We start from the raw sequence: 13,041 nt of genomic DNA, 5'->3' as shown, positions 1-13,041 counted from the left end.
TAGTTTCATGTAAAAACTAATGTAAGCACCATATCAAGTACTACAAATTTGATTGAAGGCTCCAAAAGAACAAATATTATGCTACTAGGTAGAATTAGATTGCAAATCAATTATATTTTTTATATTCTAGAAAATCTAGAAGAAATTTTTTATATTTTAAAAATATCCATAGAAATGGGTATCATATTGAAATTATGGATAAATGTAATATAAAATATTTTCATATTACTTCTATATTTATGACCAAAAACATATATTAGAAAAGTACTTAATTTTCTATTTCAAGTTGTATCATACAATCATAGAACTCATTGAATCATATGTTGTTGTGGATAAGATATTCATTAGTATAAAGATTTTTATACTTTAGCATGACCAGCTAGGTCATGCAAGATCTTAAATGATGAGTCAAATGATAGAACACACATGGACATCTACTAAAGAACCAGAAGTTTCTTTTATCTATTAAATGAGTATATGCCGCTTGCTCACAATAAAATTGATAGTTAAACCATCTTTCAGTTAAATGAATGTTGAATGATCAAACTTTTAGAAAGAATGTATGAGAACATATGTGGACCAATCCACCCACCATGTAGACTATTCCGTTATTTTACGGTATTAATAGATGACTTTAATAGATGGTCATGAGTTTGTTTCCTTTCTATATGTAATGTTACCTTTTTCTAATTAGCTCCTTGCAAAAGTAATTCAATCATGAATAAGAAGTATCATTGGTACTATTTACATTAGATGCATTCTCACTATAAGAAAAAGATTATGCAATATTATTAACTAAAGAAAAATCATTAATAATCAAACGATAAAGACCATTACTCCCATATTTTGCACAAACAACTCTTTCGACCTAAAACAAGTTTCATAAACTTTCTTGTCAAGGCAAGGAGCCAACAAATTCCTTCACGGGTATGTTTAGTGTACATAAAGCAGATCAATGGGAAAAGTGGTTTGTCTCCCAAAATATCATGAAAGGTGCTATTATCCATATAAACATGATAATTGCCAACTTTCATCTCTTTGATTTCATCAAAGTGTTCTCCATTGAAACATATCTAGAAGATCTCTAAAGTTAATCCACAATGCATGAGTATCACTAATAGCAAGTAAAGACTTAAAAACTAAGCAAACTAGGCCATGAGTTCTATTTCCTTTATTGTGATCACTAATAAGCAAACTTATTAAATGGCCTTCCTCCTTTCTTAAATTAATTTCTTTCTATTAGACTTCAAATAGTTTTTATTATAATCACTTGATGGTGAGGATTACTGTCATGGGATTATCTACCTCCTAGTTTATAATGTGAAAAACATTAATTAACCAAGTAAGGGAGATATGCCCAAAACAACCTATCCAGTTTTTTTATTTACTTAGTGAGTTTTTGAATCAAAACCTCCTCCATCTAGTTGACTTGATAAGACTTAATCCAATAGTATATAATTCCATGTGCATTTATATATAATTTTGGAGAATAAAATATATTAATAATTAAATTTATAAATAGCATGCAATATGAAGTGTTTTATGTGCTTCTTGATGCATCTTGAAATGTACTAACAATGTGCATTTTCCATTAAAATAGGGCTTTTTGGTCACTACACCAACAAGAGGTTGACTAGAAGACTAGAACTTCCTTTTTGATAGTGTGCTTTGCTCCTTTCCCTTCTATATTAATATAGAATAAAATTAATTAGATTATTCGGACAAACGATTAAAATAATTATGAAATTGGAAAAATAACCACAACCCTTAGTATTTTTTGGAGACATAATCCTCTCTAAACAATTTTTTCCCTTCTCTATTTTCCTCCAAAACCTCATTTTCCTTTCATTTATGACTTTATTTCCATCTCATTTTTACTACCCATCCCTCTCTTTCTCTAAGCTCATTTTTCTCTATTTCCTATCAAACTTCTTAGGCTTTTTTTTAACCATTATCTTTACTGTGAAGCCTAGGGATAGTAATTTCATGGGTTATTCAGGTGGCTCGCCCACCCACCTAGCTCGACCCATATTATGTCAAGTATGGGAATGTGATAATCGAGGATGCGGGTTTGGGAAAAATTTTGAAACCCAAATTAAGTTTGGGACAACAATCGCTCATATACTCTCTTCACATAACTCGTTTGGTGTTGGAGATAGCAAAAATGGCAAATCCCATGGTGTCAAAGACTTGGATAGTGCTAGAGATGGCAACAATGATGACTTTTAAGTTATCGAAAGCTATTCAAGTGAAAGCCAAAATGCATAATATATTTTTTAATGTCTTAATTACTATTGGAGCTTTAATTATCGAAGATGGGGAAGTCAATGACAAGGTTGGATGAAGCACAAGTGATATTGGCGATGGGAATGGTGGTAGTGGCAAGTTTGATGTTGAAGCTAGTATAAGGGCGATAGGAATTGATGTTGAAGGAGGAACATGACCAACAAGAGTTAAAGGTACGTTGGAGATATGGTTGGTGGGAGTGAAGCGAGACGGGGTGAGAATGGGATTATTATGGTTTTTGTGAACAGGAATGAAAATTCTTCTATTTGCCCCATTCTAGGTTTGGGGCAAGTATGGAAAATAGTTATTTAATTGGGACAAAAATGGGATAAGGATGTTTGGTTTTAAATCCATCTCATTAGCATTCCTCATGAAATATCATCATAACTTTATTGATCCGATTTGGTCTATCTCTTATCACCACAACTTAATTTTTAATTCAAGACTTGCAAAAAATTGATCTTCCAACATTTTTTAGATAAAAATAATTGAGATATAGAAATAGGGATAAACACTCTTATACAAGATCTCTGCTTACACCATATTGTATATGAAAGTGAAACTTTGTTATTTTTTTGGAGTTTGATTATTTTTAAATGATAATTGAATATGTAAAAGATTAATGTTGCTCTCTTTTATATATTGTGATATTGAGTACAAAAAAATGATATCATCCTCTTTTTTGAAAAAAAAAAAGAAAAAAAGAAAAAAAAAATTGTATATGAATAATTGAACCTATAATTTATCAATTAGTAACAACTCATTTTTAATGAAAAACGAACTCACTTGTTCTTTAATAATTTATGAATCTCATTGCTATTGATCAAACTGATATTGTGTTGTGTAAATGTTTTTGAACGTAGTTTAATCATAGTTAAGTTTTATTTACAAAATATTTAATAATTTAAGTTCTCAATCATATTTGTGCACCTAAAATATACTTTGGGTAAGTTTCATTTACACAAAAAGCTTAACCCAAATTAAGTTGTAGTTAAGTTTAAATCATATAGAAATAAATTATAATTAAGTTGTTAGTTGTAATAATCACTTCAACTATCTTATGGTTTTATTTATAAAGAACTTGATTGAGATTATTCAAAATGTGCATGTGGACTTAATTATGATTAAGTTTACCAAGTCATAATTTTTCATCGACAAGATTCATTGCTTATTATTGTTTGATTGTGTCGTATAGATAAAAATTTTCAACTAATTATTTACTCCTATTAGTTATTTTATTTTTTTTAACTTTTTATAATTAACAAGAGAGAGCAGTTAGTTATTTATCTCTTAACTTCATTTTTATGGTAAAAAATGGTGAAGCGAGCTTTCAATTTTTTTTTTTTATAATTATAGAAGAAAAATAAAAAAAGAGAGAGAGAGAATAGAATATAAAGGAAAATAGAGGTGGTTGTCTATATGTTTTGATTTCTTTTTGTGACCCATAATTGAGATCATTGCATATGAAAAAAACAAAACAAAAGGAAAAGAGAAAAATAGAAAATTACCCAAAAAGGCCACATGTAGCTTAGAGAATTACCAAGCAAATTCTACCTATGTCTATAAGTCACATATCCTATAATTCAAATTATGCCTTTTTTGGTCTTTTCCTCGTCCTATCGTCATTTAACTTTTGAAAGAAAACAATTTTCTAGTTTAGAAAACAAGTTGGACATATTTTTAATAGAAAATGGTTAATTCAAGAAATGGATTGTCTTTGTAAAGTATTTAAAGTAAGAATCGAAAAAGATGGAAAATACTTTGAAAGTTTTTTACATTATACATAAATGCACAGCCACAACAACTTCGTAAAAGATTGATTAAGAGAACTATTTTTTAAATTTGAGTTTTCAAATGCAATTTTATTTTTAAAAATAATTTTAAGAACTTTTCTCAACTATTTTTAGGGAACGTTTTTCACCAGTCAATTATTATTGGCTTTTAGTACGCTGGATTTTCACTGGTCTTTGTGCCTTAAAATGGGTATGGAATTGGAAGGGAAGGTAGTTGAGATCCATGTGTAAGAAATGAATGATTAATGCAACACGTAGAATTAGAGTGCAAGGCAGGTGAGACGTTTGTGTGAGAAATGAATGAGAATTAATTGAAATCTTTCAAATTTATTGCAGCAGTACTGTTTACATCCTTTTACGCCAACACCGACTTGAAAAGTCTCCACAGGTCAGACCCAGACCCACTGACTCACAGCTCACACTCACTAAGGTTGGGGGCTAGAGCTCAAACACGCTATAGGACGACGTCGTTTTGAAAAAAGGGAAAATGACATGCAACAGTGTGGGGCGTGGGAAGCATGGAGTTGGTTGAGAGTTGGGGTGTAATAAAAGTACACCGGCCATTAGCACTTGAGGTCAAAATAGTTGAAATTTACGGCTTTGTAGCAGACAGATAAGGGACAGCGAGCGTGGTAATGCCCTATAAATACAATTAGATTGTGGATGAGCACAATCAGCAAATTAACAAGCCTTGCTCTTCTATCTTGAGTGAAACATGGGGAAGTTTTTGAAAAATGTGGGTGTGTCTGTTATGGCGGTGTTGATGGTGATGGTGGTGGTGGGAATAGCAGAGGGGCGCCGAATTGAGAAGGATACGTTTGGTGAGAATGGTGGCGGTGGTGGAGGTCTTGGAGGAGGGGGAGGATTTGGAGGTGGTGCAGGAGGAGGTGGGGGTGTTGGAGGTGGTGCGGGCGGAGGATTTGGTGGTGGTAAGGGTGGCGGAGTAGGAATAGGAGGTGGCAAAGGAGGAGGGGGTGGCTTTGGAGGGGGTGTAGGAGGAGGTGGTGGCGCTGGTGGCGGTGCAGGTGGTGGCCTTGGAGGTGGTGTAGGTGGAGGTGGTGGTGCTGGTGGAGGTGCAGGTGGTGGCAAAGGAGGTGGGGTAGGTGGTGGTTTTGGAGGTGGCAAAGGAGGCGGTGTAGGTGGTGGTGCTGGTGCTGGTGGAGGCGCCGGTGGTGGCTTTGGAGGTGGCAAAGGAGGGGGCGTAGGTGGAGGTGTTGGTGGGGGTGCTGGTGGAGGTGTTGGTGGTGGTGCTGGTGGAGGCGCAGGTGGTGGCAAAGGAGGGGGCGTAGGTGGAGGTGTTGGTGGGGGTGCTGGTGGAGGCGCCGGCGCCGGAGGTGGCTTTGGAGGTGGCAAAGGAGGGGGCGTAGGTGGAGGTGTTGGTGGTGGTGCTGGTGGAGGTGCTGGTGCTGGTGGAGGCGCCGGTGGTGGCTTTGGAGGTGGCAAAGGAGGGGGCGTAGGTGGAGGTGTTGGTGGGGGTGCTGGTGGAGGTGTTGGTGGTGGTGCTGGTGCTGGTGGAGGCGCCGGTGGTGGCTTTGGAGGTGGCAAAGGAGGGGGCGTAGGTGGAGGTGTTGGTGGGGGTGCTGGTGGAGGCGCAGGGGGTGGCTTTGGAGGTGGCAAAGGAGGAGGTGTTGGTGGTGGTGTAGGTGGAGGCGGTGGTGCTGGGGGAGGCGCTGGTGGTGGCATTGGAGGTGGGTCTGGAGGTGGTGGAGGAATTGGAGGAGGCGCCGGTGGTGGTGCAGGAGGAGGATTTGGTGGTGGTGGGGGTGCTGGAGGTGGCGTTGGGGGTGGATTTGGAGGTGGCAAAGGAGGTGGTGGAGGAATCGGAGGAGGCGCCGGTGGTGGCATTGGCGGTGGGTTTTAGTTAAGAGGCTAGTACTACAATCCTACTGTACGTGCATGGCCAGCATGAGAGTAGAAACCGTTTGCAACTTCTTGTATTATGTGGGCCAAGTATTCCCGCTCATTAATAAATAAATAAAAGAATTTAAAAAAAAAAAAAAAAAGTTCTACTACTAATTTAGAATAAGCTCACATATTCACTTTCCTAAAATGTGGAAAAAAAATTTCCACATTTAGAATAATGTTTATACCATAAATACATCTCTCAATGTCACTACCTATTAAAGAAAATTAAAATTTAGAATTCTGAATCCACTTGAAGGGGGGATAAAAAACCCAGCTTACATTCAACAACTAACATGAAATGTAAATTTCATTTCGAATAAAAGAGAAATCTCAGAGAAAATGACCCATACACCCCAATCTACTTGAATTACATTTTATTTATACAGAATCGTACCATTTTACATTGGAGAAAAATAAACTAACAATCTTGCGTAGATAACTATTAAATATGGTATGATTATGGAGTTATGCTTAAATGTGCAATTTAGGCTTATTGATCTCATTTGGTCTAACCTTGTGCTTGACTTCGATAATTACTATCATTTGGGGCTGAAAATGAGTTTTCTCCATTCAAATTTAATTTAGGTTGGGCTTGGACAAGGGCTTGAACCTAAAACTTAACCCAGGCTTGATTGACAACAAATACAACTCTACCCGTGAAGTTGTACTTGGGCTTTAAAAAGACAGGCTTGAAGAAGTCATCTTTTGGGATATACTTGGGCTGGCGTGAGGATTCGGGCCCAAGCACCTTGAAGTGTGTTGATTTGCAGGAACCTCGCAGAAAGAAAAGGAGGGAAAAAAGACTACTTGGGAGTTGGGAGAAGGAAAAATAAAAATAAAAATAAAAATAAAAAGGATGTCTGGAAAGAAGGAAAGAAGGCACAACACGAAAGGAAGAAAAAAATAATAATAAAAAATAAAAAGTAATGGAAAAAAAAAAATGGAATCAGTGAGTGAGTGGAGACGTAGAAGGAACGTGTGGATGACAAGACTGAGACTTGAGAACGGGGAGGATGTGAGAGAGTGGTGGGGTGAGTAACTGGGATATTTTTCTTTCATAGTATTTTAAAAAACTTATTCATGATATGTTTTTATTAGTAATATTTATTGCTTAATATTTAGATATGAATTAAAAATATATATCAATGGATTACGCAAAAATCATTTAGAAAAAAAAAATTAGGTTTCTACAGTGATTTTGAAAATTTTGTTAAACACCAAACCTGTATTTGGTGTCTGAAAATAGTTAAAAAAATAAATTTCCTTATATTTTATTTCATCATAAAATATAATTTAAATTGATTAAAAATTTGTATACATGTAAATTATTTAATCTTCATATAAAATAAATAAGCTAAAATGAGTTTAAAATAATATATAAAATTAATTTATTAATTTTAAATCTTTTTATTTTTTCTATTTTTTTACACATTTTCCAATTATTAAAAAGGGTTTTTAGCTCATTTCAAAATCATCCATAAATAAATTAATAAAAAATAATTAAGTCAATTAAGGAAAAAAAAAGAAAAAAAAAAAAAAAAGGGCATCATCTTCATGAATCATATCAAAGGAAGGAAGCATATCGTGTAGAAGAGGAGTCTAGAGTTGCATGTTCTTCAAGGAACTCAAAGGGAGTAATAGAATAAATAAAGTAACAAGTAAAAGGAACGTACCAGTCTAAAATCTAATTATGGGCGTTCTTTGAATCTTTGTAGAAGATACGTGTGGCCAAAAAAATTCTAGAATTGAGGGGAATGTTTTGATGGATCATTGCCAGAATCATTGTTCCATTAACATCCTTTCGACATCATCATATTCAGAAAAAATAGAACATTAAAAATCTTGCTGAATGAAGTCCAAAATCTTAATTCCAAAAATCTCAGCTGACAAAACTTCATTCAACAAAGGATGCAAAATCAATGTGAGAATAAAGTATAATTAAACAATATAGATAATCCAAATTTATTAACATAAAATGCTTTTTGGTTTGTTGGGGTTGGGGAACTGGGGAAGGGGAGGAGGATCTAAACATTCAAAGCCAAAAAAAAGACCAAAGAAGGTTAAAACGCAAATACTTTCCATGGCCTTCTGGCTATGTTCCAGAAAGGTCACGTCCCTAACCTAACCTACTTTTTTCCTCATGATGACTTATGGGGTTGTCGGTTTTTATTTTTTATTTTTCTTAATCTTAATATCTAGTAATAATAATAATAATAATACCAAGTTCTTCACGAACCAACCCAATTGACTGAGTTGATCCTACGAAATGGAGAAAAAAAAAGCAAGTAAAGAGACAGAGTTAAAAAATATTGAAATAATATACGTGTAACCTGCTGAGAATTCTAGCGTCTAATCGATCTCTGAGTTGACACTTCATCATTCATCCTCATGACACCTATTTGTCACCCACAACCACTTCAGCTACAGGCTTACAACTTTCAACATTTTCAACTCTCTCTCAATTCAAACCAAACTGGAAAAAGAAGCTAATATGTAGAACCCATACATGCATGGGAGACATGCATGCCATGAATGGATGCTAGAATATCATCTGAGATTTGAGAATATCTTTGAGGTCACTGTCCATGGATGCAAGTAGGTAGTTGTTTTATCTTCTATCATATATAAAATTAGAAGGAGGAAGGCATCGGTAAGTACAGAGACCCAAAAGCCGCACATTGAATCCTCTTTAATCTTTAAAGATTCTTGATTCTATTTTATTTTATCCATTTTTCACACCCACCTCACTTGGTTGTTGTCTATATATTCAGCATTTGCTTCTCATTTTGCTGCAACCTTTCATCCTCGTGGGTTCTCTGAGTTCACTGGCTTTTCTTGTTCTGCAATTCTGTTGATTACTCTTTTCTTTGTTCTGTCTTTTTTAGAATCACATATTTCAGAACAGAATTAAGTTTGTTAAGTTTTTCCTTTCTAGTGGGCATTTGATTTTGATCTGATTTTCAAAGATTTGGCCTCCAAAATCAGAAGCACTGCTTCATACAACGGAAGTTTTGGGTTCCTTTTATTGAACACAGAACCAAGTTTGCTTTGGCTTTGTATCTTGAGTTCTCCTGATTTGTCAAATCTTTGTTGTTCCCCTATTTTTCTTTTTTCTCATGGCACCCCCTAATGATCCTGTTAAGTCAATTTTCAGTGTTATTGGGTCTGAGAGTCCTGTCCAATACTTTGATTTGTCGAATGGTAAGTTCAGTATTAAAGGTGTACCATTGCTCTCTGAAGTTCCCAGCAATGTCACTTTCAGTTCCTTTTCATCTATATCTCAATCCTCTAATGCTCCACTTCACCTGCTCCAGCGTGTCCAGTCCATGTCTTATAAGGGTGGGTTTTTCGGGTTCGCTAAAGAGGAGCCTTCTGATAGGTTGAAGAACTCCTTGGGCAAGTTCAGTAATAGGAATTTTCTTAGCATCTTTAGGTTCAAGACATGGTGGTCTACCATGTGGGTGGGGAGTTCTGGCTCAGATTTGCAACTGGAAACTCAATGGGTTCTCTTAGATGTTCCTGAAATAAGGTCATATGTCCTCATTTTACCCTTGATTGAGGGGAGTTTTAGGTCTGCTCTTCAGCCTGGTGTTGATGGGCACACCATGATTTATGCAGAGAGCGGTTCTACTCAAGTGAAGGCATCATCTTTTGATGCCATCGCTTATGTTCATGTGTCTGAAAATCCCTACGACTTGATGAAAGAGGCTTATAGTGCTGCTAGGGTCCATCTCAATACCTTTCGGCTCTTGGAAGAGAAAGCAGTTCCACCACTGGTAAACAAGTTCGGTTGGTGCACCTGGGATGCATTCTACTTAACTGTGGATCCTATCGGCGTATGGCATGGGGTGAATGAATTTGCTGAAGGTGGTGTTTCGCCAAGGTTTCTCATTATTGATGATGGCTGGCAAAGTATCAACAAAGATGGCGACAACCCGAATGAGGATGCAAAAAATCTTGTTTTGGGTGGGACTCAAATGACTGCCAGGCTCTACCGGTTTGATGAATGTGAGAAGTTCAGAAGGTACCAGGGTGGGTTGATGTTGGGTCCTAAGGCTCCTTCTTTTGATCCAAAGAGGCCAAAGATCCTGATTGCAAAGGCGATTGAGGTTGAGCATGCTGAGAAGGCTCGTGATAAAGCAATCAATTCTGGGGTCACTGATCTGTCTCCATTTGATTTGAAAATTGAGAAGCTGAAGAAAGAGTTGAATGAGATGTTCGGTGGGGAAGAAAATAGCACTTCAAGTGAGAGTTGTAGAAGCTGTTGTAGCAAGGTTGAGAACAATGGAATGAAAGCTTTTACTAGGGATTTGAGAACTAAATTTAAAGGTTTGGATGATATATACGTCTGGCATGCCTTATGTGGTGCTTGGGGCGGTGTTAGGCCGGACTCTACTCATCTCAATTCCAAGGTAGTTCCTGTTAGAGTCTCTCCTGGACTTGATGGGACAATGAATGACCTTGCGGTGGTGAAAATTGTTGAAGGTGGAATTGGGCTTGCTCATCCTGATCAAGCTGATGATTTCTATGATTCAATGCACTCCCACCTTAACAAGGTCGGGATTACAGGAGTTAAAGTGGATGTCATTCATGTAAGCATCATATTTCTTTCTTGAACCCTACACTTCATCTACCATAACATGTCTTATGTTTTTCACATAGAAATGCTTAGATGATCAAACTTACATTTTCTGTGCAGACACTTGAATATGTGTGTGAGGAGTACGGAGGACGGGTCGAGCTTGGAAAGGCTTATTACAAGGGGCTGAGTAATTCCATTTCCAAGAACTTCAATGGAACTGGGATCATAGCTAGCATGCAACAATGCAATGACTTTTTCTTCCTAGGGACACAGCAGATATCTTTCGGAAGAGTAGGTAAGAAAATCCAACCAATTGGTCTGTGTCTAGTATGCCAACAGAAAGCAAACATTTTGATCGTAGAAATTAAATCAAGAAATCGTTGCAATAAGTTCTCAGTCGAATAATTTCATTATGGAGGCTGATTCAAGTTACTACTGTTGGTACAGGTGATGACTTTTGGTTTCAAGACCCAAACGGGGATCCAATGGGGGTCTATTGGTTACAAGGAGTTCATATGATCCACTGTGCCTACAACAGCATGTGGATGGGTCAGATCATACAGCCAGATTGGGATATGTTCCAATCTGACCACCTTTGTGCTAAGTTCCATGCTGGATCAAGGGCCATATGTGGAGGCCCTGTCTACGTGAGTGACTCAGTTGGTGGCCATGATTTCGATCTTATAAAGAAGCTTGTGTTCCCTGATGGTACCATTCCCAAGTGCCTGCATTTCGCTCTCCCAACAAGAGATTGCCTTTTCAAGAACCCTCTCTTCGACAGTAAAACCATTCTCAAGATTTGGAACTTGAATAAGGTATTACCCACTTTGATAAATAATTCCATCTTTGATAATCACTTTAAAAAGATTGATTTCCACCAGCTATGATGGTGAGAAGCATCCACTTCAATTCTAATTGTTGTTTCAAGCTAGACACTCATTTCTCCACATATATTGTGCAGTATGGTGGTGTGATAGGAGCTTTTAACTGTCAAGGAGCCGGGTGGGACCCCAAAGAGCAAAGGATCAAGGGCTACTCAGAGTGCTACAAGCCAATGTCTGGTTCAGTTCATGTTACTGACATCGAATGGGACCAAAAGATAGAAGCAACAGGGATGGGTGAAGCCGAAGAATTTGCTGTCTATCTTGACCAGGCTGAGGAACTATTCCTAGTGACCCCTAGATCAGATCCCGTTCAGATCACCATCCAACCATCTACATTTGAGATATTCAGCTACGTGCCAATCAAAAAGCTTGGCCCGACAGCCAAGTTTGCGCCCATTGGACTTACAAACATGTTCAATAGTGGAGGGACCTTGCAAGAACTGGAGTATGATAAGTCAGGAGCTGAGACTGGTGTTAAAATCAAAGTTAAAGGAGGGGGGAATTTCTTAGCCTATTCAAGTGAGAAACCAAAGAAGTGTTATTTGAATGGCACTGAAGTGGACTTTGAGTGGGGGGTTGATGGCAAACTCACTTTAAGTCTCCCTTGGATTGAAGAAGCTGGTGGCCTTTCTGATGTGGATTTTCTCTTTTGAGTTTGATTCTATTTAGGTTAGACTAATTGATTACCCAGAAAATCAGTAATTTTAGTTTTCTCAATGCTTGGATTTGGTTGTGGGTTTGTCAGGTTCCGTGTTCACTGCTAATCAACTTGTAAAAGATGCATTCTCATCCTTCTCCCTCAAGTATGTCAGGATTTAATTCCTGAGTTAATGTATTTCTGCTTGAAACTTAAATGATATGTTATTGGAGATTAGCTTTTTCATCTGTTTGATTCTCCAGAAAATAGAAGAAGGAAATAAATAAAAAATCACTGTTCACAATTCCACTCTGTCCTGAACTCGTCTTTAAATAAGACAACTCATTAAGAATCCTGAATTGGATAAAGTTTGGGATTCAAACCGACCCCATTTTGGGGCATGATTGGACCACCAAGTGGGTAGCATTTATTGACTAATTCGTCTTTCTTAAAGTTTTAAGTGGATAATTGGATTAAAAAACCTTAACCTTTCGGGATTCTAGTGGACATTACAAGAGTATATTCACCTAAACCAAAAGGTTTATCTACCAAACAAAATTTTAAACACACTGCCTTTAAAAGGTGCGTAATCCATGGAAATCTTGTAGGCATAAAGAACCTTGCGGTCTAATCACTTGCCTTGCATGGTCCTTATTCTGTTACTAGTTAATATTATATCAATACGTTCAAGATATCCATGATCTAGACTTGCCCTTTTTTTTTTCTTAACTAATATTTTATAATTTTACCTTGCCAAGGGGCATTTGGCCACTGTGACCCAAAAACAAGCCCGTGAGAGTAAACAAGGCTCCACAGCGTAATCCATGGAAATCTTGTACGCATAAAGAACCTTGTGGTCTAATCACTTGCCTTGCATGGTCCTTATTCTGTTACTAGTTAATATTATATCAATACGTTCAAGATATCCATGATCTAGACTTGCCCTTTTTTTTT

The 13,041-nt window shown here is 37.0% G+C and overlaps 2 protein-coding genes across 5 annotated transcripts; both read left to right on the top strand.

The window, feature by feature from the left end:
• Nucleotides 1–4,664: 4,664 nt before the first annotated feature.
• On the top strand, nucleotides 4,665–6,095 carry LOC117917863 (glycine-rich cell wall structural protein). 4 transcript variants are annotated; one of them, XM_034834307.1, is made up of 3 exons: nucleotides 4,670–5,140; nucleotides 5,219–5,314; nucleotides 5,399–6,095. In XM_034834307.1, the coding sequence occupies exons 1-3, from the start codon at nucleotides 4,795–4,797 to the stop codon at nucleotides 5,938–5,940; spliced, it is 984 nt and encodes a 327-aa protein (XP_034690198.1). In that variant the 5' UTR covers nucleotides 4,670–4,794; the 3' UTR covers nucleotides 5,941–6,095. The 4 variants fall into 4 exon arrangements, with proteins under 4 accessions (XP_034690196.1, XP_034690197.1, XP_034690198.1 ...); XM_034834308.1 differs by having other exon boundaries at nucleotides 4,677–5,140; nucleotides 5,219–5,326; nucleotides 5,477–6,095; XM_034834305.1 differs by having other exon boundaries at nucleotides 4,665–5,140; nucleotides 5,219–6,095.
• A 2,674-nt stretch (nucleotides 6,096–8,769) lies between these two features.
• Nucleotides 8,770–12,335, top strand: LOC117917230 (stachyose synthase). The gene is made up of 4 exons (XM_034833432.1): nucleotides 8,770–10,576; nucleotides 10,684–10,861; nucleotides 11,014–11,381; nucleotides 11,528–12,335. Exons 1-4 carry the CDS (start codon nucleotides 9,101–9,103, stop codon nucleotides 12,101–12,103), a joined length of 2,598 nt encoding a protein of 865 aa, XP_034689323.1. The 5' UTR covers nucleotides 8,770–9,100; the 3' UTR covers nucleotides 12,104–12,335.
• The last annotated feature ends 706 nt before the right edge of the window (nucleotides 12,336–13,041 follow it).

This window comes from Vitis riparia, chromosome 7, assembly GCF_004353265.1.
Source record: "Vitis riparia cultivar Riparia Gloire de Montpellier isolate 1030 chromosome 7, EGFV_Vit.rip_1.0, whole genome shotgun sequence".
Taxonomy (NCBI): Eukaryota; Viridiplantae; Streptophyta; class Magnoliopsida; order Vitales; family Vitaceae; genus Vitis; species Vitis riparia.
This window is presented reverse-complemented; position numbering and strand designations above follow the sequence as displayed.